Raw genomic sequence first — 24,211 nt, 5'->3', positions numbered from 1 at the left:
AACGTCACGCACCTAGGGGGGGGGGGGGCAGACATTTGTGACGATGTGTGATGAGGGGAGGGGGGGGGGTTGAGAAATGTGACGTCACATCAAAATGCGCAACTTTAAATAAATATAGACAACACGTTCTACTTAATGAAATAGACTTTTTTAATAAATATTTTCTCCGACAACATCAGAATGCAGCGCCACATTAACTACGCACTACAATGACAATAGTTCAACGCGATTTGAAGCGTGTTTTATTTTTGGGGAGGGGGGGAGGCAGAGCTTTGTGACGTCATATTTGAGGGGGGGGGTCTGACTTTTCGTGACGTCGTGTGACGAAGGGGGGGGGGTCAGAAATCGTCCAAAATCGCGTGACGTCATTTATGGACGGCCCCTAAGTACACAACAACTTTGTTTCATTGACGCTTGTGTGCTTATTAACTTTGTTACATTGTTGTAACGGCTGCGAACTAAAGAGGTGCGAGGCTGCAGTCAAGGTCAAGAAGCACTGGGCGAGGTCGTCACCGCGTGCGCGCAGTGGCCATGCGCTGTGAGCGCTGTCTATGAGTTTCGAAAATGATGATAAATAATAATCTGCGTTTACCCTTTCTGGGAATAAACAAGAGCTGTGTTAACATGTTCAATCAACAAACAGGTTCTACCTTTAGCATGGCGCGAGTTCGATTCCCGCTCACGGCCAACACCGGTGACGATTATCTGAACTGATCCTGGGCCTCCCCTAGGTCGACTCCACCTCAAATGAGTACCTGGTGCGGTGTGCAGTAAACATCACCACTGGGGAGACAAAGGCGGTCGGACGTGGTGTTAGCCACCCACCCCCTCGTGTGCCCTTTCGGCCTTCATAGGTGCTGCTACTCGCTAACAGCACTTGACCCAACAGTCTGTAGAGGTTCTATGTGTAAGTGGCAGTGTGGCTCGCTCACCCCACTCACACACGAGATGACTGCTAGATGCACCACCTATACCCCCTACTGTGCCGACTTCCTGCGTTTTAGCCACCCAGCGCTCAGCTCGTTGTTGTGAGCGTCGCTCCTCTGCCCTCCGTTGTTGCTGGAGGGCGACTGCCTCCAACTGCACAGTAGCATCGTCCTTCACGAGCCTCCTCCACAGAGGTCGATCTTGACACCGCTGGTACCAGTCATCGCCAAGTCCACTCAGCTCCACATCCTCTTGCACCACATCACTCCATCTCTTCTCTAGCCTGTGCCGCACCCGTTTAGCCCCCTCTATCCTTACAAACAAAAGCTGTTTAGGCATGCGGTGGCTGGGCATGCGGGCTACAAGACCCAGCCAACGTAGCATTGCCTGTAGGAGGAGCTCACCGATGGGACTTTGTCCAGATCACGCTAATTTTCACGCAAACACTCGCTCCCAGCGTGAAGCTGGGACTCATTTCATCTCGCGGGGGATCGCTCCGCTGAACATAACAGCTGTGCGGTTCATTTCACAAGCGCGAGTTCGCATTCACAAGTGGGATGGTTAAAACATAAATATCTTGTGGAAGCTCGTTTTCGTAAGTCGGGTGTTTGTAAGTGCGGGTGTTCGTAAATCAATGACTGCCCGTTCCAAAATACTAAAACCAGTCTGCACTGAGCAGCAACAGTACCCTCCCACCCCCAGGGTGTAATCACTCGCTCACAGCGCTGGCCAACAGTGTCGTGCAAGCAGAGTCCAAACAACTAAACTTCTGTCCGATTGTCCGGCGCCATTCAGTGGCCTCTGAGTCGGCAGTGTTCAGCTTGTATACAGCGTCCTCCACATCACCGATACGATTATACTCACACACAGAGACCCATGGGCACACAAAGAGACCCATGGGCACACAAAGAGGTCGGTCCTCGCAACGACAGCGGTTGCGAGGACGGATGGCCGTGGTCTCGTGGCCCCACACCTCGTTGCGTGTAGGCGGTGTGTGTGGCCACACCTCGTTGCGTGTAGGCGGTGTGTGTGGCCACACCTCGTTGCGTGTAGGCGGTGTGTGTGGCCACACCTCGTTGCGTGTAGGCGGTGTGTGTGGCCACTCCTCGTTGCGTGTAGGCGGTGTGTGTGGCCACACCTCGTTGCGTGTAGGCGGTGTGTGTGGCCACACCTCGTTGCGTGTAGGCGGTGTGTGTGGCCACACCTCGTTGCGTGTAGGCGGTGTGTGTGGCCACACCTCGTTGCATGTAGGCGGTGTGTGTGGCCACACCTCGTTGCGTGTAGGCGGTGTGTGGCCACACCTCGTTGCGTGTAGGCGGTGTGTGTGGGCATCTGTGACGTGGGCTGAACGACACGGCCATTAGGAACCCCCCCCCCACCTGCACCAGCACAGGCTCAGCGCTGCTTGGCCCAGCGTCCCCAGCAAGGCCGTCGTGATCCGAACACGGCCACCGTGCGTCCCCCTTGGGGAAGACCCCCCCTCCCACCACGCGCCTGATCCCACAGCTTGAAGTCAGCGGTGCCGACTCCCCGTGCCTGACGCGGCCACCGTGAAGCCGCGAGAGACGGAGGCGGAGAGACAGAAGCACCCAGAGGGGACGTGAAGTGTCCCGGGTGATCCTCGTAGCAAAAGCAGCAAATGCTACGGGCCCCACACTTTCAAGGGCCCCGCACTAAATACTTTCAAGTTATCAATTCCGGTTCAGTGATTCTGCACTTGCTCTATTACTATAGTACTACACTGCCTTCAACTTTTATGGACTGGGTGTTTAAGGTGAGCGATTTGTCGTATTATCTGGCTGTTTCGCAAATGAAAAAATGCAATTACTTTACTAAGCAAGTTAAATATGTGTTTTAATGTTTTTATTTAGGGCCCCTTTATAACAACAAATGCTCCAGGCCCCGCACGAGCTTCATGCGGCGCTGGGCGTGACCGCGGCACGCGGCGGGCGGCGCTGCCTTTCCCGGCAACTGACGAGGCCGCGGTGCCCACTTTGTCGCAGTGTCCCTCACGGGGGGCGGCTCACCCACGCAGCACCGCCACGGCATTCGCGTGGACGCACCCACACGAGACGCGCCGTGCCACTTCGCATTCAGGGCGAGGAGACATCAATGCGGGTTTTACACGCAAACAAGGTTTATTAGGCGACACATGACAATGTTTCACAGAGATAATATATTATACATTCGTGATCCATTTGAAGACGTTAACACCTACTGGCTTCTTCATTTGAAAAAAGAATACATGGGATTTTTTTAAAATCTAAAGATTCGCTCGTATCCAAAACAATGTGTGCACTCTTCGAATATAAAATTCCCTGAGGTTTGTTGCTCAAGGCAATACAGTTGGTACAACACATCAACAGTTCCAAGGCACAGACGGTTGGCAACAGCAGCATCGTAGGCAATAGTCAGGAAACGACTCCACAAACTCACGGGGGTTGAATTGTCACAATGTCATCCAAATCGCTCGTGTATTCTATTCTATTCCACTGCTAACAGCTGCAGTGCAATCGTTACATTAGACATACACGAATGGTAAAGTAATCGAATCTTATATCCAAGGCACTTTATACGTGTGTAATGAGAGAGCGCCACCGAGGAACGACGATGGGCTGTATAGGCACTGCTGGGTTATTCGTAGCCAATCAGAGCTATAGGTTCCATCTGGGCCAATGGTAATGGACAGAGCTCTGGGGGTACGTTCGGGGGAAGCGTCCGGAAGTTTCCAGAAGGGGGTGTGGCTAGAGGCGGAGCTTAGCTCCGCCGAGAGGGATATAAGGAGAGGCAGGGGGAAGACTTGGGGTCGGTGTGGGAACCTGGAGTCCGGACTGCATCTCCGCCACCTCGTCACGCCAACGGCCACGTGGCAACTTCTGGGGCCGAAGCCTCTCTACTCCCTGTGCGCCGCCAGTCAGCGGAGAGAAAGGGAGATACAGCGAGGGGAGCCGCGCGGCAAGAGAGAGCGAGGGGAGCGCGCGCCTTGGAGAGTGAGAGTGACCACCTGGAAAAGGGGGTGCGGAGCCGAGCAGTTATTATTAATAAAGAAAAGACAGAAGTCACAAGTCGTCGTGGAAGTGCTTTATTACAGGTGATACAATGAGGTTAGCTAAAGTTGATTTGGTGGTGTGTGAGAGGAGGGGAAAGAGGGCAAGGGGACAGATATGGGTACGGGGAGGATGGGGGACAGGGAGAAGAGGTGGGGGCCTTGAGGGAGGAGTGTAAACGGTGATTGTGCGCAAGGAGAGGTGGGGAACGGTGCGGAGTACTGCGAGTGTAACAAACCATCTCAATCTATCAGTTGATGCATCAAAACTTGACCAGCACACATGCACCCTACACACATCATCTATCGTGTTTCTGTGCCCATCGCTAAAGTGGTTACGTTGTTCACGCGTCTCAAAATGCACTGCTGTTGCCGCCCGTGAGGGTGTTCAAGTAAACTACAGATGATTGTAAATCTTAAGCAATGTTTTAATCCCATGCACACTTTGATCAAATGACAGTGCTTACCAAAACAACTTCACAACTGCCATTGTGTTAGCCCTGCCCTCATGCCGACGTTTTGGGCACGAAACTGAGGCTGAAGAAGCAACAAAACTACGAGTACTGGAACGACTTAAAATTGCTCGGGACTCGGTAGTGCTCACAATGGGGAGGCCCCGGTCTTCACGCCTGGGTGATGGTGCCGCTCATAACACAACTCCTTTGGAAGGTCCCATCAGCTGTCCTCCCTCTGCTGCACTCTCTCCTGAGACTATGGATGAAGTGGCACTGTAAAACGAGAAACAAAAGCATCCGTGAGCGAACCACCCGGTAACACGACAAGTGACTCGACTAAAGCCCCATGTAAAACCCCGGGGGTTGAATAACCTCGGTAACGACTAAACCTCATCACTTAATACAATGAATATGTAATCTTGACTTGAAGCTTTCGTGACTGCAGGAATTACTTTTTTTTCCGGTAAAGTCACGTAGAAAGAAAAAATAAATAACTGATCACGACGTTTCGATTGCAATACACCTGATGACAGTTGCTTGTGTTGCAATCGAAACGTCGTGATCAGTTATTTATTTTTTCTTTCTCTGTGACTTTACCGAAAAAACCAAAGAGTAATTAATATGTACTAAAATAAAAAAAAACTACGATGGTAACCCACTTTACATCTTAATATAAATCGTGGTTGTTGGTAGGACAGAGCCACACGAGGCAGGTAGATCAGTTAAATATCCACTTGGCAGTCCAGATGCTTTTAGGCACTGGGTCATCGGACTGCGGTTGGAAAATGCCTCGTCCACGTTCACTCATCAGGAGCTGGGTAGGGGGGGGGGGTCGTGGTGCCTGGGCTGAAGGGGGGGGCACCTTCGGCAAGGCCCACTGAGCTACGTCGCTCTTTATCAGAAGCGACTACCCGGCCATCACAAATGATATGCTCGATGCAGTGCCTGATATCATCATCATCACGTGGGGAATGTATAGGAGCGGCCAAAATACTCTAAACGCGTGGTGACGTTGATTGAACATGTGGAGGGGAAAAACCTGAGGAGCCGGAGGAAAATCCACGGGCAGAGTGAGAGAGACACACAAGCTCCAAATACACAGCAGGCGTCAGGGTGGGGATCGAACCCACGACCTCCTCCATACGAGGCGAGGTCGTTAAAATCTCATAGCCACCGTAATGATGAGAGAGAGACACAGACTCAAAATATACAGCAGCAGGCATCGTCGGGGTCGGGATGGAACCCACGACATCCTCTGTACCAGGTGAGGTAGTTAACATCTCATAGCCACGGCGTTGTATCTTGCTGACTCGCCCCCTACTGGACATCTGTGAAAAAAATCTTCACAGCTCATCGGATTCCTCCGGCCTGAATAAAGATTCAGATTCCATTGCCGCTGACACAGCCGTTGATAAAAACATCGTACGAGTCAGCCAGGAGCTTGGTGTTGGCTCAGCGTCCCCAGCACAGCCGCTGTGAACCCAGACCCAGCGGTGCACAAACGTGAAACTTTGTCAGTGACACCGAGTGGGAGGCCACCGAGAGAGCTCAGCCCGTCTGCCCACGTCCACGCTCATTCACCAGGGGCTGGGCTGGGCTGCCCGGGTGCCTGGGCTGGAGGGGGGGGGGGCACCTGCGTGAGCAGTGGCAGGGCCCTGAAGACCGACAGCATTTCTTCTTCTTCCAGACAAAGACGGAGACGATGATGATGATGATGATGGAAATGACGGAGATGACAGGCAGGACCCAGGCAGCCACCACCGCTCCCTTGAGTGAGGTCTCCTCTCGAGGGGCGAGGGTGGCATCACTCACGCCCCCACCGTGTGACCGTGGGGCTGCAGAGACACGGAGACAAAGAGGGGGGTGCTCAGCGTGACCCCCACTCGCACCCAGCACCACAGCCCCACCCAGCGACTCAGCACTGCTTCACGTGCAGCAGGGAGAGGCCACTTACTCAACACGGCTTCACATGCAGCAGGGAGAGACCACTCACTCAACACGGCTTCACATGCAGCAGGGAGAGACCACTCACTCAACACGGCTTCATGTGTAGCAGGGTTGGTAAATTGGTCTACCGATAATAAACCCTATATACATGGATTCCTGTATAATGAACGTGAACAAGTTAATAACATCCAAGATTGAGATTATTACGTTGTAAAAGTTGATATTTTATCGTATTGTGAAGAGGCATATCGCGGAAAGCGTAGCTGTATCAGCACAATTCACGCCGTCATCTCACAACACGAGCGCCACGCTCGGCTCTTGTTCACCTGCAGGCATCACGTTCAGCACCATCTCCTCTTGCACCTCGGTGTTCTCCACGTTACATCGGCGACAGTCGATGCGGCACAGAGCCACGGGGCCGAGGCTCCTGGGGAAGTTGGGGATGCCGATGGAGCAGTTTCCCGTCCGCACGTCTCCCACAGACTTAACGAACCTGAAGTCCTCATTTTCATACCCCGATTGATAGATCTGCAATGACACAAACCACAATATGGAAGGTCAACCACAATCGCACACGATGCCCACGGTAAAATCGTCCTGAATGCCCCTGGGCTCATTGGATGTCGCTAGCTCAGCAGACGTGAGCTCGGTTACCACCTAGATGGGAGACCTCCTGGGAACACCAAGCGTTGTAGGCTTCGGCTGCAAGGCGTCAAGGGGATGGTAAAACATCAATGTTGAGTTTGCGTAGCGTGTTGAGAGTGGGTCTACCTGTGCACTTGAATCTGTGTAGAGTATTGCGTGTAACCCCCCTCGTATTAAACACGAGTTTCATCAGGTACTCTGGTTTCCCTCCACATGAAGCCAAACTCTCATTAATGTATCGTCATTGGGCAAAGATCTCAGAGCAGCGCCTTCTTGAAATGGAGTTGTGAGACTCATTGGGACATTTCTGGGTAATTAAAGGGCACCACGTAACTTTGTTATTATCTGTTACGTGTCGACGTAGACATCAAGTACAGAGACTATTATTCACGGTTGACATGAAATGCGGCAGTCACCTTCTTCATCTCTCTTCTGGTCACGTTCTCTGCGTAGCGTCTGGGCATCGTGAACCACTCGAGGACGATGTGGTTCAGGTGGGTTGCCGGTGGGGAGAAGGAGCAGGGAAGAGTCACGTTCTCTCCCTCCCTCACAGACAGACTCTGCGGAAGAGTGATCTGGAGCATCGCAGCCAACGCCGCATCTGCAGGGAGACCGGTCACACTCGTTACAGATACAGGAGTATCCCTCAGTATATAAGAGAGGCTTTTTGATTAGAGCGCGTAAATACATAAATGTGTTGTTAAACGCGCCACCACCCGGCACAGCCAATCAGTAATGTTTGTCACGTAAACAGAACGTGCCAATTCGTCACTAGTACAGCACTAGTGTGTAGTGTATAATGTAGTGTATAGTGTAATATAGTGTATAGTATACTAGTGGAGCACTAACCGGTGTGTTGGAGAGCAAAGGAATAACATTTTACAATCAGAGTATGACGTTTCGCCAGTAATTACAACCCGCATCATCAGGCGACAGCCAGATATGTGGAGATATCCTCCTGTTTCGTTCCTTGAATAGAGGGGTAGATGTGATGACAACACTTGTGAGCAACTTCTTGCGTGAAGTGGGGGGGGGGGGGAATTAATGAATGTATATAAATGACTGGGTATCCATTGCGGGTTGGGTTATTTGTATGGTTCGGTTTACGAAATTTCTCCTTGAATGCAATTGACAAATTATGAACTTTTTTCGATTTAGAAAATCTAATTTCCAGCAAATTTCACTGCGGCATGCACCATGACGTCATCAAACAAGAAGCACCCGGGAGGCTGCATCACCCAACGGCGACAGCGTCACGCTACCTCCACAGCGCACAACAGCAACGTCTACACATCACCTTCACAAAGGGCTGATTATTTATCATTTATTAATTATTACTCAATCATGTTTAAGATTTATGTTCTTTAGTATTATTTTAGTGATATCGGTGATGCATATTTTTTAGGTTAGGAGTAGATTTGGAATGAATGTCCGAAACACATTTTTAGTTTTAAATTGCAGTCAAGGTAAAAGCCATTCCGATTACTGAAATGTCGTTTAATCTACAGAGACATCGCTTACACTCGTTACACCACTCTGCAAAGGTTCGTCCAGTGGTAACAGGGCCACCATCTACATTTGTAATTGTGGAGAATAGATAAATTAAACTACGACATCAATGGAAGCTACAACACGGTGAGCTCCGCGTAGCATCAGCTGTTAGAGAGGAACGCCTGAGGACCTGGAGACAAATCCATGCTACCACAGGGAGAGAGACACGCAAACTCCGAGTATACGGCAGCAGGCGTCAGGGTTGTGATCGACCCCACAACCTCCTCCATTCCGGGCGAGGGAGGTAACAGTGAACTCTCACCTGGCTAATGAAAGGGCACCGTCCAATGTGTGCTGGGTGAGTGGCTCTGGGTGTGAACTCACCCAGAAGGGAGATGAACACTGGGATGAGGACCAGCTTCATGGTTGGCTCTGTCTGCTGATGATCACAAACGAGAATGAGTCATTAGTCCATCTCACGGCCTCACTCCAATGGTTCATGATCCCTCACTTTCACATCACTCCGCTTCTACATCTTATCATTTGTAATGTCAGTGATGAGATTCATCTTTTGGATTTAGTTATCCCAACTTTAAAAAATATAAACGCACTCTTCATTTCAACACGCTGCATGGACACTGGCTTATAAATTAAAGAAAACGATGTTCTGGGAATACCAAGGCACAGTCATCCTGTACGGGAATCACACCCCTAGCACTGCTGCTTGTTCAGTCTGAACTGAACAAGAAGTGGAATCTCAACGACGCAGCAACGCATCTGGTTCAGTCGGGGTTGTCGCCGTGTAGGGAGGTATGGCTACGACCCTTGAAGGCGAGGAACTCCGCTAAACTCATGGACAAAGTAACAGACTGGGAAACCGAGAAGTCCGGGGTGATAGAGCAGGCAGTGTTGTGATTATGAGCAGTGGTGTAGCAAGTTTAACACGTTGTAGGCTTTCGCGACCAATATCATCCATTATACAGGTTTTTTGGGTTGGAGCGAGTAAGTGTGTCGTTAAACCTGCTATCACCTGACACAGCCATTTAGTAAGGTTTGTCACGCAAACAGAACGTGCCAATTCATTACTAGAGCAGTACACCGGTGTGTTGGAGAGCAAAGGCACAACATTTACACCTGAGTAAGACGTTTCGCCAGTAGTTACAACCAGCTTCATCAGGCGACAGCCAGAGTTGTGCAGAAATCCTCCTGTTTCGTTCCTTAAATAGAGCGGTAGACGTGATGGCTTCTCTTGTGAGCAACTTCTTGCACGCAGTGAGGGGGGGATTAACGAATGCACCAAACTCACGGACAAAATAACTGACCAGGAAACCGGGGAGCCGGAGGAGGGTCGTGGTGGTGGGGGGGGCGATGGTGGCTCCTTTGCCATTGCAGACAATCCTCGGTCGAGGCGCTTTTGCGCACCGCCACCTACGCCACCCTAGCCTGGCACCGCGACCCAATGGCGTTGCCAGCAGCCAGCAGTGCGCGATACTGCACAACGTCTCGCCGCGTGTACACCGGCGCCTCTTCCTTTTGTCTCGCAACGCCAGCGTCGCTACAAGTAAGTAATACTGTAAATCTTTATTTTAATTTTATAGGAAGTGTAGTGGCATAGAATAGTAATGGAGCAGCATAGCGCTGGCTGCTGGCAGGGAAGGGGATCTGCGGCTAACGGCAGCCCTGACGTCAGCAGGCCACGTGATACACCAGAGGGGGATCTAAGGGAAAGGTCACAGAGGGAGCACAACAAGAACCTGCTGGTAGGTTCTAGAAAGGGGGCTACTGCCCCCTACAACCACCATCACTACCACGACAACCACCATCACCACTATAACCACCATCACTACAATCACCACTACAACCACCACCATCACCACTACAACCACCATCACCACTACAAGCACTACCACCACTACAACCACCACCACCACTACAACCACCACCATCACCACTACAACCACCATCACCACTACAAGCACTACCACCACTACAACCACCACCACCACTACAACCACCACCATCACCACTACAACCACCATCACCACTACAAGCACTACCACCACTACAACCACCACCACCACTACAACCACCACCATCACCACTACAACCACCATCACCACTACAAGCACTACCACCACTACAACCACCACCACCACTACAACCACCACCATCACCACTACAACCACCATCACCACTACAAGCACTACCACCACTACAACCACCACCACCACTACAACCACCACCATCACCACTACAACCACCACCATGATCACTGCCCTTGACATAGTAACAACTTGTGTAGTAGTAGCAGCAGCAGTGCAGGAGTCGTCACTACTGTGATGACCACCACCACCACAACTCCTGTGATGACCACCACCACAACTCCTGTGATTACCACCACCACAACTACTACTGTGATGACCACCACCATCAGCCTCGCTCCTCAACGCGAGCCCCTCTGTGTCCCCTCTCTGCTGGATGCCTCCTACGCAGGCGCCGCTCTGGACGAGCAGATGGAGCCCCCGAGACTGAGTGTGTGTGTCAGTGTGTGTGTCAGTGTGTGGATCAGTGTGTGTGTCAGTGTGTGGGTCAGTGTGTGTGTGTCAGTGTGTGTGTCAGTGTGTGGGTCAGTGTGTGGGTCAGTGTGTGGGTCAGTGTGTGTGTGTCAGTGTGTGGGTCAGTGCGTGGGTCAGTGTGTGTGTCAGTGTGTGTGTCAGTATGTGTGTGTCAGTGTGTGGGTCAGTGTGTGGGTCAGTGTGTGTGTGTCAGTGTGGGTCAGTGTGTGTGTGTGTCAGTGTGTGTGTCAGTGTGTGTGTGTGTCAGTGTGTGGGTCAGTGTGTGTGTCAGTGTGTGTGTGTCAGTGTGTGTGTCAGTGTGTGGGTCAGTGTGTCTGTGTCAGTGTGCGTGTCAGTGTGTGGGTCAGTGTGTCTGTGTCAGTGTGTGTGTCAGTGTGTGTGTCAGTGTGTGTGTGTCAGTTTGTGGGTCAGTGTCAGTGTGTGTGTCAGTGTGTGTCCGTGACGTTTCCGTCACATTCTGGGGCACGAACACCACAAAAGCATTCTGCTCCAGCGCGCATAGGCGGATGTATCCACCGTGTAGCCACCATGTGAGTGGTAAATAATTCATTATCCTTCTTTTATAGCTGCTGCCGGTCAACGCATGGACTGGCTGGGCGTGGTTTTGTGTAAATGGAGCGTGTTGGGGGCGTGCCCTTCACGCCCATATAAGGAAGTTGTTTTGTTCAGCAGCTCGAGTCTACCGAGATCTCATTTCCTCTTTCACATCTTAGGGGCGCTGTCCATAAATGACGTCACGCGATTTTGGACGATTTTTTACCCCCCCCCCTCGTTAAACGGCTTCAACAAATGTCTGACCCCCCCCCCCCCAAGTGCGTGACGTTATTTATGGACGGCCCCTCATGAGCTCAAGCACATTGGCTCATCAACACCACCACCATGTTGGAAATGTTGAGTGTGTGTAGTGTGTGTGGTGTGTGTAGTGTGTGTGGTGTAGTGTGGTGTGTAGTGTGTATAGTATGTAGTGTTCATCTTCTTGGTTCTTTCGGTAAAGTCACGTAGAAGGGAAGTAATAAAATAATAAAAATAAAACATTATAAAATAATTCTCACGACGTTTCGGCCACAACGCAAGCAGCCGTCCTCAGGTGAAGAACAGGTCTGTCAGAAAGACAGCGTTCAAAGTTCATGTATTAGGAAAAGCCCTGTGAGCCATTCGGCTCTTGAATCGGGTGCAACCGCAACAAACAAAAAACATGAACAAGAAAACATCGTAAAGTGACTAAGTGCAAACAGAAAATCCAAGAAAAGACAGCAAAATATTGCAGAAAAATCGCCGTACACCAACACTGTGTGCAAAAATCCCAGTGGGATGCAAGTCAAACAACAACAACAACCACAAGACAACTTCGATTAAGGCCATCAGTCTAACTCTGTACTACAACAAACAAACATGGCCAAACCAGTAAACTTTTCGAAAATCACCAAAATAAAGCCATAAAAGCAATGTAACAGTGGTCATAGGAACTGTGACCGACTTTCACAATAAACGACGTAAACAACATGTACCATCAAACCCTGCAGCCATAGCTGGCTGCATGAGTCACTCCACAACAGTAGGAGCATCAGGAGCATCAGTCGGAGTATCAACATTTTTCAATGCACCTTTAAGATCAGCACACTAAATCAAAACACAGATCATACTTTGCATACTTTGCAGTGATCATCCGGAGCGAAACATTTTATTTTAGGCCACTGAATAGCACTGGCAGCTAGGGGTGTACAATTCCTCTAGATCAGTTTTGAGTGAAGATCTCATAGGTAGTGATTCAAGTTGCAGTTTATTGGCAACAGCATTCCAGACTCTGGGGGCATCAATAGCAAAGGCCCTTCCTCCAGTATATGTACGGCAATAGGGAATATGAAGCTGGTAAATGAGCGAAGACCTTAGGTCAAATGTGTTCTTTGAAACAGAGAGGAGATCCAGCAGGTAATCTGCGGATTTTTTTGTAAGTACATCATGAATAAATAAGATCTGATGCACAAGCCGTCGAACATTGAGAGATGTTAAGTGTGTAGTGTGTGTGGTGTGTATAGTGTGTGTATTGTGTGTAGTGTGTGTGGTGTGTATTGTGTAGTGTGTGTGGTGTGTATAGTGTGTGTAGTGTAGTACGCAGTGTGTGTGGTGTGTGTAGTGTAGTGTGTGTAGTGTGTTTGCTGTGAGTGATGCGGAAAGGACTGAGATGGAAATCCCCACATTCCTCACGTACTGAGGGGCTGCCCCCAGGGCATTGTTGGTGTCCATGTCCACACACTGCTTGTGTAGTCCATCATGCAGGGCTGTACTTTGGGTTAGATCGCGTAAATATAGAACTGTGTCGTTAAACTCGCCACGAAACGTCGTACTCGGATTGTAAACGTCGTGGCTTCACTCTCCAACACACCCGTGTGCTGCTCTAGTAACGAAGTGACACGTCCTGTTCACGCGACAAACCTAGCTGCTTGTGCGAGTGCTGTGTGTGTGCGTGAGTGTTGTGTGTGTGTGTGAGTGATGTGTGAGTGTGCTGTGTGTGTCAGTGCGTGAGTGTGAGCGAGTGCTGTGTGTGCTGTGTGAGTGATGTGTATGAGGGCTGTGTGTGTGTGCTGTGTGTGCTGTGAGTGTGAGTGATGTGTGAGTGCGTGTGTGCTGTGTGTGTGTGAGTGCTGTATATGTGAGTGCTGTATGTGTGTGTGCTGTGTGTGTGTATGAGTGCTGTGTGTGAGTGAGAGTACTGTGTGTGTGAGTGAGTGCTGTGTGTGTGCGTGAGTGTTGTGTGTGTGTGTGAGTGCTGTGTGAGTGTGCTGTGTGTGTCAGTGCGTGAGTGTGAGCGAGTGCTGTGTGTGCTGTGTGAGTGATGTGTATGAGGGCTGTGTGTGTGTGCTGTGTGTGCTGTGTGTGTGAGTGCTGTATATGTGAGTGCTGTATGTGTGTGTGCTGTGTGTGTGTGTGCTGTGTGTGTGTGTATGAGTGCTGTGTGTGAGTGAGAGTACTGTGTGTGTGAGTGAGTGCTGTGTGAGTGCGTGAGTGCTGTGTGTGTGAGTGATGTGCGTGTGAGTGCGTGTGTGTGAGTGTATGTCAGTGTGTGTGAGTGTTGTGTGTGTAGTGACATAAGAAGGGAGGGGCTGCTGGGGGCTCTGGGACCCTGGGAGGGCCAGGCGCTTAAGCCTCTTGGCGCCAGGCGTTGGGTTCCTGGGTGGCCCAGGCGCTTAAGCCTTGGCGCCGCCAAAGGGGGGGCTGTGTGTGCTCTGTGGGAGATCTGGGGGCGCACACGGCCCCACCCCTCGTTGGGGACTAGTTATAAAAGCGGAGCTCCCTGGACGATCAGGGCCAGTCGTAGCTCAAGGCCCGAGACCCAAGACCAGCCATCTGAGGACCCTGGGACGATGTGAGAGCCAGTGGTGGGACTCTGGAACTCCCGACTCTACGACCTTGTGAGGGCGAGTTCCAGAGCATAGCCAGAATAGAGTATCTAGGCTGTGTACCTAGGCTGTGTATCTAGGCTGTGTACCTAAGCTGTAACAGAGTATCAGGACTGTTGGAGTGTTGTATTGTAATAAAGGCGTTACCTCTACAAGTGTCTCCGGAACCCGTTACATTTGGCGTCAGAAGTGGCTATGGAGACAAGAAGTAAGCCACGTACCTTCAGTCCTGACGGCGATGTCGAGGAACAAGCAGCGATGGGGCGGCCAACGCCGGCCGACAGCGACGCTGCACCGCCGGCTGAACAGCTGTCTGCTCTGCCGACCGTCCCCTCTCCAGCGTCGGGAGCAGCGATGGAGGAGGCGCTGCTTCGCCTCACTGAGCTGCTCCACGCCACCGTCTCCATCCTGGACGACATGCGTCGCTCACAGGCGGAGACAGGAGGGAGAGAGGCGGCACAGCGGCCACGCCATCTCGCCGCAACCGTTCCCGGCACAAATACATCCGGGTGTGTCGTCACTTCTGCCGGGGGAGCAATGACCGCTGGGAACAACGTCACTTCTGGGCTCAGCGCTGTCCAACCGAACAACGCCGCGTCATCAGCGCTGCGTCCCTCACCGCCGGGTGACAGCTGTTTGCAACCTAGCAACGCCGCGTCATCAGCCCTGCGACCTTCACTGCTGGACGACAGCTGGCTTCAACCTAGCATACCGCGTCATCAGCGCTGCGACCGGACAGTGAGGGCACCATTCTTACTGTAACCAGCGCCGGGGCCGGCACATCGACCGACACGCTGGTCGCCGCCTTTGCTGCTCTGGCCAAAGGTTGGAGGTCGGGAGACCAGGCCCCTGACATTTCGTAGATTTACGCGCTCCGGATTAATGATTTTTTTGTTGACATTTTCTTCGTTGTCGTCGGGGAGTCGTGACTGTTGTTGGGTAAACTGTGTGGAGCTTCGCTCGTGAGTGTTGTCAATGTGTGTGCGAAACTTTGCTTGTGATTGTTAACAATGTATGGTTTGTATTGAGCTTTGTTCGTGATTGTTAATGTATAGCTTGTGCTGTCATTGTTAACGATGTATAGACTGTATGGGGCATTTATCTTGAGATGATGACATGCTGCCAAGGATTTGGAATTGTCAGGCTGGCTCTCAAATATCTTGGGGTGCAGATCCTGACCAGGATGGGCCAGCGGGTGTTGCGTGTCTAACACGAGAGTTGTGGTCCCGTCATGCTATGGCTGACGGCTTGACCTGACAGCCCGGAGATAGAGACACTCCGTGGCATGTCTAGCCTAGTAGGCTGTGTGCTCACATGGCTCGGAGAGTGTGGTCCCGTCATGCTATGGCTGACGGCTTGACCTGACAGCCCGGAGATTGAAACACTCCGTGGCATGTCTAGCCTAGTGGGCTGTGCGCTCACATGGCTCGGAGAGTGTGGTCCCGTCATGGAATCGCTGACGGCTTGACCTGACGGCCCGGAGGTTGAGACCCTCCGTGGTGCGTCTGGAGCAGTAGGCTCGCCCTGACGGCCCGGAGATTGAAACACTCCGAGGCGCGTTGAAACAGTGGGCTGGAGATTCGTGGTGTTCAGGTGTAGTTGTCCCGTTACGTTGGGACTGTATCCCTCAGTTGTTAGGGTGCATGTTGTGCAGGGAGTGAACGATGGGTTGGAGAGAGATTGGGTCTCAGCTCGGTCGGTACAGCTATATGCTGCGATGCGAGTCTTGGAGAGAGACTGGGTCGTCTCAGCTCGGTCGGTACAGCTATATGCTGTGATGCGAGTCTTGGAGAGAGACTGGGTTGAAGTTCCCCCGATATGGCGGACGCGTGCTACTGGTTGTGACGCCGCGTCGGAAAGGCGGTGGGGTGGTAACACGGAAATTCCCCCCCGATATAGCCGACGTGCGCGGTTTTAAGATGGAGACGCCACGTTGGAAAGGCGGGGGGTGCTAACGGTTGACATGTAATGTCGGTGGTGCTCCTCATTGAGGGCTGCTGGGATGCAAGCACGGGATGCCTTGGAGATGTGGTTCGCGCGTGCGGCTACCATTTCTGGGCAGGAGCAGGCAGATTTATTTTGTTTGTGTCATGTAAATTTTATATATATATATTTTAAAATGTAGATACTGGAGCAGCCCTGAAGTTCGACTTCTTTGCCCAGTACATGGGTCGACCCTGAAGTACGACTTCTCGACCCGGGACGTAGACATACGTCCAGATTAGTGTGTGCAGAGGGATGCTCGACATGTTGGTCTTCGCCTTCTCTCCACCTGACGGATGTGAGGCTGGCAGGGTGGTGTGGAACCCTGCCATCCATGCGGTGGTTGTGCATCCAACGCGTCCGAATCTGTATATTTGTTGTTGTTAATTCCCCGTTTTCTATGCGGATCCCGAGGAGGGCTAGGTGTGCCGCGGGTCGTTTGTTCACGTGTCATTGCTTCACCTTTTTGTTGATTGATGCTTGTATATAGTGTAAAGTTGTACAGGTTGGTTATGGTATTTATGGTTGCTTTCTTGTTCTCTTTTTCTTTTCCTGTTGAGGCTCGCGTATTTTTTTTCTCTCTCTCCCTTTCGTTAATTTAAACTTTCTAATTATTGACAGCCGGGACGGCTGGAGGCTACATAGAGGAGGGTAATGTAGTGACATAAGAAGGGAGGGGCTGCTGGGGGCTCTGGGACCCTGGGAGGGCCAGGCGCTTAAGCCTCTTGGCGCCAGGCGTTGGGTTCCCGGGTGGCCCAGGCGCTTAAGCCTTGGCGCCGCCAAAGGGGGGGGCTGTGTGTGCTCTGTGGGAGATCTGGGGGCGCACACGGCCCCACCCCTCGTTGGGGACTAGTTATAAAAGCGGAGCTCCCTGGACGATCAGGGCCAGTCGTAGCTCAAGACCCGAGACCCAAGACCAGACATCTGAGGACCCTGGGACGATGTGAGAGCCAGTGGTGGGACTCTGGAACTCCCGACTCTACGACCTTGTGAGGGCGAGTTCCAGAGCGTAGCCAGAGTAGAGTATCTAGGCTGTGTATCTAGGCTGTAACAGAGTATCAGGACTGTTGGAATGTTGTATTGTAATAAAGGAGTTACCTCTACAAGTGTCTCCGGAACCCGTTACATGTGTGTGCTGTGTGTGTGTGAGTGCTGTGTTTGTGAGTGCTGTGTGTGTGATTGCTGTGTGTGTGAGTGCTGTGTGTGTGTGTGAGTGTTGTGTGTGTGATAGTGCTGTGTGTGTGAGTGATGTGTGTGTGCTGTGTGTGTAGTGCGTAGTGCTGTGTGTGTGTATTGCTGTGTGTGTGAGTGCTGTGTGTGTGTATTGCTGTGTGTGTGTAGTGCTGTGTGTGAGTGTTGTGTGTGAGTGTGTGTAGTGCTGTGTGTGTGTGAGTGTTGTGTGTGTGTGTAGTGCTGTGTGTGTGTATTGCTGTGTGTGTGTATTGCTGTGTGTGTGTAGTGCTGTGTGTGTAGTGCTGTGTGTGTAGTGCTGTGTGTGTGTAGTGCTATGTGTATAGTGCTGTGTGTGTGTGTAGTGCTGTGTGTGAGTGCTGTATATGTGAGTGCTGTATGTGTGTGTGCTGTGTGTGTGTGTATGAGTGCCGTGTGTGAGTGAGAGTACTGTGTGTGTGAGTGAGTGCTGTGTGTGTGAGTGCGTGTGTGTGAGTGTATGTCAGTGTGTGTATGTGAGTGTTGTGTGTGCTGTGTGTGTGAGTGCTGTGTTAGTGAGTGCTGTGTGTGTGTGTGCTGTGTGTGTGTGTGCGCGAGTGCTGTGTGTGCGAGTGCTGTGTGTGCGAGTGCTGTGTGTGCGAGTGCTGTGTGTGCGATTGCTGTGTGTGTGAGTGCTGTGTGTGTGTGAGTGCTGTGTGTGTGTGAGTGCTGTGTGTGTGTGTAGTGCTGTGTGTGTGTGAGAGTGCTGTGTGTGCGAGTGCTGTGTGTGTAGTGCTGTGTGTGTAGTGCTGTGTGTGTAGTGCTGTGTGTGTAGTGCTGTGTGTGTGAGTGCTGTGTGTGTGTGAGTGCTGTGTGTGTGTGAGTGCTGTGTGTGTGTGAGTGCTGTGTGTGTGAGTGCTGTGTGTGTAGTGCTGTGTGTGTAGTGCTGTGTGTGTAGTGCTGTGTGTGTAGTGTGTGTGTGTAGTGTGTGTGTGTAGTGCTGTGTGTGTGTAGTGCTGTGTGTGTGAGTGCTGTGTGTGTAGTGCTGTGTGTGTAGTGCTGTGTGTGTAGTGCTGTGTGTGTAGTGCTGTGTGTATAGTGCTGTGTGTGTGTAGTGCTGTGTGTGTAGTGCTGTGTGTGTAGTGCTGTGTGTGTAGTGCTGTGTGTGTGTAGTGCTGTGTGTATAGTGCTGTGTGTGTAGTGCTGTGTGTGTAGTGCTGTGTGTATAGTGCTGTGTGTGTAGTGCTGTGTGTATAGTGCTGTGTGTGTAGTGTGTGTGAGTGCTGTGTGTGTGTGCTGTGTGTGTGCTGTGTGTGTGCTTTGTCAGTGTGTGTGCTGTGTGTGCGTGCTGTGTGTGTGTGCTGTGTCTGTGAGTGAGTGCTGTGAGTGAGTGCTGTGAGTGAGTGCTGTGAGTGAGTGCTGTGTGTGCTGTGTCAGTGTGTGTGCTGTGTGTGTGCTGTGAGTGAGTGCTGTGTCAGTGTGTGTGCTGTGAGTGAGTGCTGTGTGCGCCTGGTGTAGACGTTGCTGCGTTCCCCACTGCGCTACCTCCCTGCTCGTTTTACCTGCCCGACGCAGCGATCACGTGATGACACGGAGTGGTAGACACACAGAGATAGGCGAGAGAGACAACCTCACCTCCTCTCAGCTGTGATGCTGCTGCTGGGAAGGAGCAGCAGGGACGTGGGGTCACCTCCAACACTGGGCGATAGCTGCAGCAGCAGCGACTGGGCGACTCTGACCGCGCACTTGTTGTGGTCGGAAAGCTTCCCCTCACCTGGCCGTAGCCACCTGGAGGCGACGACGTCACCACCCACTCTAGAAGTGTCCAATCAGAGTCGGCTTGGGCTGTTCCCTCGCCGCACTACACACACGGAGTTGTCGAACAACACCTGGTGGGGGGTGGGACATTCTCGTGTGGGCTGCGCTGTGACCTGCCAAGCTTCAACATACAACTTGCGTTGACTTAGTCGTGTTTGTGTTGTGAGTGCTTTAGTGATGTGAATACTCTGTAGTGTAGGAGTTGGTACACCACCCTCACCACTCTCATCACTACCCTCACCACCCTCACCACCACCCTCATCAACACCACCCTCACCACTCTCACCACCCTCATCACCACCCTCACCCTCACCACTCTCATCACCACCACCCTCACCCTCACCACCCTCATCACCACCCTCACCACCCTCACCATCCTCACCCTCACCACCCTCATCACCACCACACTCATCACCACCACCCTCACCACTCTCATCACCACCACCCTCACCCTCACCAACCTCATCACCACCACCCTCACCACCCTAACCACCACCCTAACCACCACCCTCAACAGCCTCACCACCACCCTCATCCTCACCACTCTCATCACCACCACCCTCACCACCCTCATCACCACCACCCTCACCCTCACCACCCTAACTACCCTCACCACACTCATCACCACCACCCTCACCACTCTCATCACCACCACCCTCAACAGCCTCACCACCACCCTCATCCTCACCACTCTCATCACCACCACCCTCACCCTCACCACGCTCATCACCACCACCCTCACCACTCTCATCACCACCACCCTCACCCTCACCACCCTAACCACCCTCACCACACTCATCACCACCACCCTCACCACCCTCATCACCACCACCCTCACCACCACCACACTCATTACCACCACCCTCACCCTCACCACCCTAACCACCCTCACCACACTCATCACCACCACCCTCGCAAACTCTCATCACCACCACCCTCACCACCCTCACCACCCTAACTACCACCCTCATCACCACCACCCTCATCACCACCACCCTCAACAGCCTCACCACCACCCTCATCCTCACCACTCTCATCACCACCACCCTCAACTACCTCCCAGCAACAGCAGCCGCCATTCGCAAGTAGCGGTGACGTCACCAAGGCGCCTGTGCCAGGCTAGGTGCACTTTGAGGCTACCACGTGAAGTGTCGACGGCTCTCTGCTGACAGGTCACGGGACAGACCCAGCAGGTGCCATGGGTTGACGTGGTGGTGTGCGTGTGGGGTGGTGGTGGTGTGCGTGTGGGGTGGTGGTGGTGTGCGTGTGGGGTGGTGGTGGTGTGTGGGTGGTGGTGGTGTATGGGTGGTGGTGGTGTGCGTGTGGGGTGGTGGTGTGGTGTGGGTGGTGATGTGTGGGTGGTGGTGGTGTGTGGGTGGTGGTGTGTGGATGATGTGTGGGTGGGTGGTGATGTGTGGGTGGTGGAGGTGTGTGGGTGGTGGTGGTGTGTGGGTGGTGGTGGTTGGTGATGGTGTGTGGTTGGTATGTAGATTGTGGTGGTGTGTGTGGTTACCGGGGAACGGTGGATGTAGTGGTTAGCGCTACGCTGATAGACACAGAGACAACGCGTAGACAGAGTGATAGACACACAGAGACAACGCGTAGACAGAGTGATAGACACACACAGAGACAGACAGACAACCTCACCTCTCAGCTGTGATGGTGCTGCCGTGCCACTGGACGACTGTGAGCCAAGGTGTCACAGTCGGGTTTTCTACAATCGGGTTTAATTGTCTTTTTATATTAAACCCGATCATCTGAGATTGGGAGAAATCCGGTTGAATTGGTTCTAATTGCAGAACCGCACTTCGACAACGTCTCAACGATGGGCTTCATCCATTCCAAGCTGAGGAACTCACTGGCGGTGCCCACGATTGTGGAGGAGAAGCTTGTGTTCATCAAGACAAACCTGCCCGCCGCATTCTACGACTACCCCGTGCCCGACGGCCCCCCCGAGTACGATAGCAGCACCGACGAGGAAGCAGCCTAAGCCTATCAGAGTTTCGTATTCATTAAACCGGGTTTTAATTCCCCGAAATCGGGTTAAATTGTATTACAGTAAAGAAAAAACCCGATGCTTGCCGCTGGAAAAAATCGGGTTTTTCCACCCATGCTGTGAGCAGGCCACTCAGAGCGGGGGGTGGGGGTAGTGATGCGGGATGGGGGCGTGTTGATCCGCGAGTGGTGTGTGAGTGTAGTGTGTGTGGTGTGGTGTGTGTAGTGTGTGTTGTGAGTGTGTAGTGTGCGTGTGCTGTGTGTGTGGTTTGTGTGTGTAGTGTGTGAGTGTAGTGTGTGTGAGTGTAGTGTTGTGTGGTGTGTGTGTAGTGTGTGTTGTGAGTGTGTAGTGTGCGTGTGCTGTGTGTGTGTGGTGTGTGTAGTGTGTGTGAGTGTAGTGTGTGTGAGTGTAGTGTGTGTGAGTGTAGTGTGTAGTGTGTAGTGTGCTGTGTGTGTGTGGTGTGTGTGGTGTGTGTGTGTGGTGTGTGTGTGAGGTGTGTGTTGTGAGTGTGTAGTGTGCGTGTGCTGTGTGTGTGGTGTGTGTAGTGTGTGTGAGTGTAGTGTGAGTGTAGTGTGTGTGAGTGTAGTGTGTGTGAGTGTAGTGTTGTGTGGTGTGTGTGTGAGGTGTGTGTTGTGAGTGTGTAGTGTGCGTGTGCTGTGTGTGTGGTGTGTGTAGTGTGTGTGAGTGTAGTGTGAGTGTAGTGTGTGTGAGTGTAGTGTGTGTGAGTGTAGTGTTGTGTGGTGTGTGTGTGTGGTGTGTTGTGTAACAGCGCTATGAACCACCCGGCGACCCGAGTTCGATTCCCGCTCACGGCCAACACCGTCAGTGACGATTATCTGAACCGGTCCTGTGCCTCTCCTAGGTCGACTCAGCCTCAAATGAGTACTTGGTGCGGTGTGTAAACATCGCCACTGGGGAGACAAAGGCGGTCGGGCGTGGTGCTGGCCACCCACCCCCTCGTGTACCGTTCCGGCCTTCGTCGGTGCTCGCTAACAGCACTTGCCCCTACAGTCTGTTTAGGCTACACGGGGGAGCTTCGTCTACAAATAGCTCTGTGTGGGTGATGTGGTTCTTATCGCCGTTTCCTGCATGTTTCGGTCGCTCCGCCAAGCAGATTTCCTTTGTCGATAGCGCGACTCGAGACCCGCGGAGCTGTGCGAGTCCTGCGGGTAACAGCAACAAAAACGCGCGTTGCGGTGAAACTCCGCGGCAAAGGACGGATATGACTGAGCCGACCCCGCAGTGAGCGTGAGAGTTTGGGCCACACAGCCCCCAAGGCCCCCACCCGCTGGCAAGGGGCCGCGTGTCGTTCTACAACACGACACCGTGACACCTCTTGTATTAGCCATCGCTCTGATGGCGTTGTTGATGACCATCACTGCAGCGTGTGGAGTGTGCCATCAGTGTCGACATTAACCCCATGGTTCTTGTCGACACTGATGGCGTTGTTGATCGTCATCACTGCAGCTGGTACCGTTTGGTTTCTGAGCGCCCCGTTTCGTGGTGCGTCTCTCGAGACGTCGCACAACGCTGTGGAGGGGGGAGATGTGTTCTGGGTCTCATTCAGCAAGCCGCAGTGACCGGCGTGGTGAAGTATGGTCAAACTTCACCCCCCACGGCCACCCCCCACACCACACACAGAGGCGGTGGGGAAGCAGCAGGAGGGGGAGGGGGGAGGAGAAGGGGAGGAGGAGGGGAGGAGGAGGGGAGGAGAAGAGGAGGAGGGAGGATGGGGAGACGGGGAGGAGGAGGGAGAAAGCAGCAGGAGGGGGGGAGGAGAAGGGGAGGGGGGAGGAGGGGGAGAAGCAGGAGGGGGAGGGGCGAGTTGCAGGAGGAGGGGGGGTGGAGGAGGGGGAGGGGCGAGTTGCAGGAGGAGGGGGGGTGGAGGAGGGGGAGGGGCGAGTTGCAGGAGGAGGGGGGGGGTGGAGGGGGAGGGGCGAGTTGCAGGAGGAGGGGGGGGGTGGAGGAGGGGGAGGGGCGAGTTGCAGGAGGAGGGGGGGGTGGAGGAGGGGGAGGGGCGAGTTGCAGGGCTGCGAGTGGTGACGTCACGCGCCGCCTGTTCGCTGCAGGCAGCACGTAGGGGCTCAGCCGTGGTCTATCCGCTGCTGGATGAAGGCCCCCTCCAAGCCTTCGCCACCTCCCCCGGGCCCGCGATGCCACAACGCCTCCTCGCCGCTGCACGGGAGCGGAATTCACCGCTCCGTCTCCACAGTGAACTTCTCCCGGGAGCGTTCCCCTCATGTAGTACAAGCTGCACTACCCGGCTTCGCCCATGACTTGGATTCACCACACCCGGCCGCCTTTGTCTCCCCAGTGGCGATGTTCACACACAACACCAGTTACTCGTTTGAGGCTGAGTCGACCTAGGGGAGGCCCAGGACCGGTTAAAATAATCGTCACCGGTGGTGGCCGTGAGCGGGATTCGAACTCCGGGTCGCCGGGTTCGTAGCGCAGCGCGCTATCCACTACACTACAATGCGTTACGCTTCCACGTGCGCGGGTCACGTGACAGATGTGACGTCACAGCTCACTTGCCGTGCAAAAAATCTCTGCATTATTGAGCCCCCCCCCCCCAAAAAAAAACACAAAAGTGTATTTGTATAATGTTTGCATGGTGTACAGTCTGGAAAGTACCCACATGGCAAATTTGCAGTTTGTTGCATGTCGGGAAGTACGCTAAACATTTTGAACAGACACACATAATCACAACTTTGCCTTTTATATCTACGGAGATATTTTTTTCGGTGATTTGTTTACCATTCCCACACTTTACACTCCTA

The 24,211-nt window shown here is 52.7% G+C and overlaps 1 protein-coding gene across 8 annotated transcripts; it reads right to left on the bottom strand.

The window, feature by feature from the left end:
* Positions 1 to 3,048: 3,048 nt before the first annotated feature.
* On the bottom strand, positions 3,049 to 22,265 carry LOC144953233 (uncharacterized). Of its 8 annotated transcripts, none has more exons than XM_078883796.1 (8): positions 21,083 to 22,265; positions 19,253 to 19,506; positions 9,646 to 9,728; positions 8,896 to 8,950; positions 7,437 to 7,621; positions 6,702 to 6,903; positions 6,010 to 6,263; positions 3,049 to 4,701 (listed from the first exon to the last, which is right to left on the bottom strand). In XM_078883796.1, exons 4-8 carry the CDS (start codon positions 8,933 to 8,935, stop codon positions 4,597 to 4,599), a joined length of 786 nt encoding a protein of 261 aa, XP_078739922.1. In that variant the 5' UTR covers positions 8,936 to 8,950; positions 9,646 to 9,728; positions 19,253 to 19,506; positions 21,083 to 22,265; the 3' UTR covers positions 3,049 to 4,596. The 8 variants fall into 8 exon arrangements, with proteins under 8 accessions (XP_078739922.1, XP_078739923.1, XP_078739924.1 ...); XM_078883797.1 differs by having other exon boundaries at positions 8,896 to 8,947; XM_078883798.1 differs by lacking the exon at positions 9,646 to 9,728 and having other exon boundaries at positions 8,896 to 8,947.
* Positions 22,266 to 24,211: the final 1,946 nt, after the last annotated feature.

This window comes from Lampetra fluviatilis, chromosome 73 (genome assembly GCF_964198595.1).
Source record: "Lampetra fluviatilis chromosome 73, kcLamFluv1.1, whole genome shotgun sequence".
Lineage (NCBI taxonomy): Eukaryota > Metazoa > Chordata > Hyperoartia > Petromyzontiformes > Petromyzontidae > Lampetra > Lampetra fluviatilis.
Note: the sequence above shows the minus strand (reverse complement) of the source record. Positions and strands in the feature narration are given on the sequence as shown.

Bases quoted from the DNA above. Each gene is read 5' to 3' on its own strand.
- LOC144953233 (XM_078883792.1), bottom strand. From the start codon at position 14,904: ATGTCGTCCAGGATGGAGACGGTGGCGTGGAGCAGCTCAGTGAGGCGA. The intron at 7,622-8,895 runs GTGAGTTCACAC...GTCTCCCTGCAG, and splicing joins AGTGTTCATCTCCCTTCTGG to ATGCGGCGTTGGCTGCGATG. The intron at 6,264-6,701 runs GTGAACAAGAGC...GTGTCTCTGCAG, and splicing joins GCTGAACGTGATGCCTGCAG to CCCCACGGTCACACGGTGGG.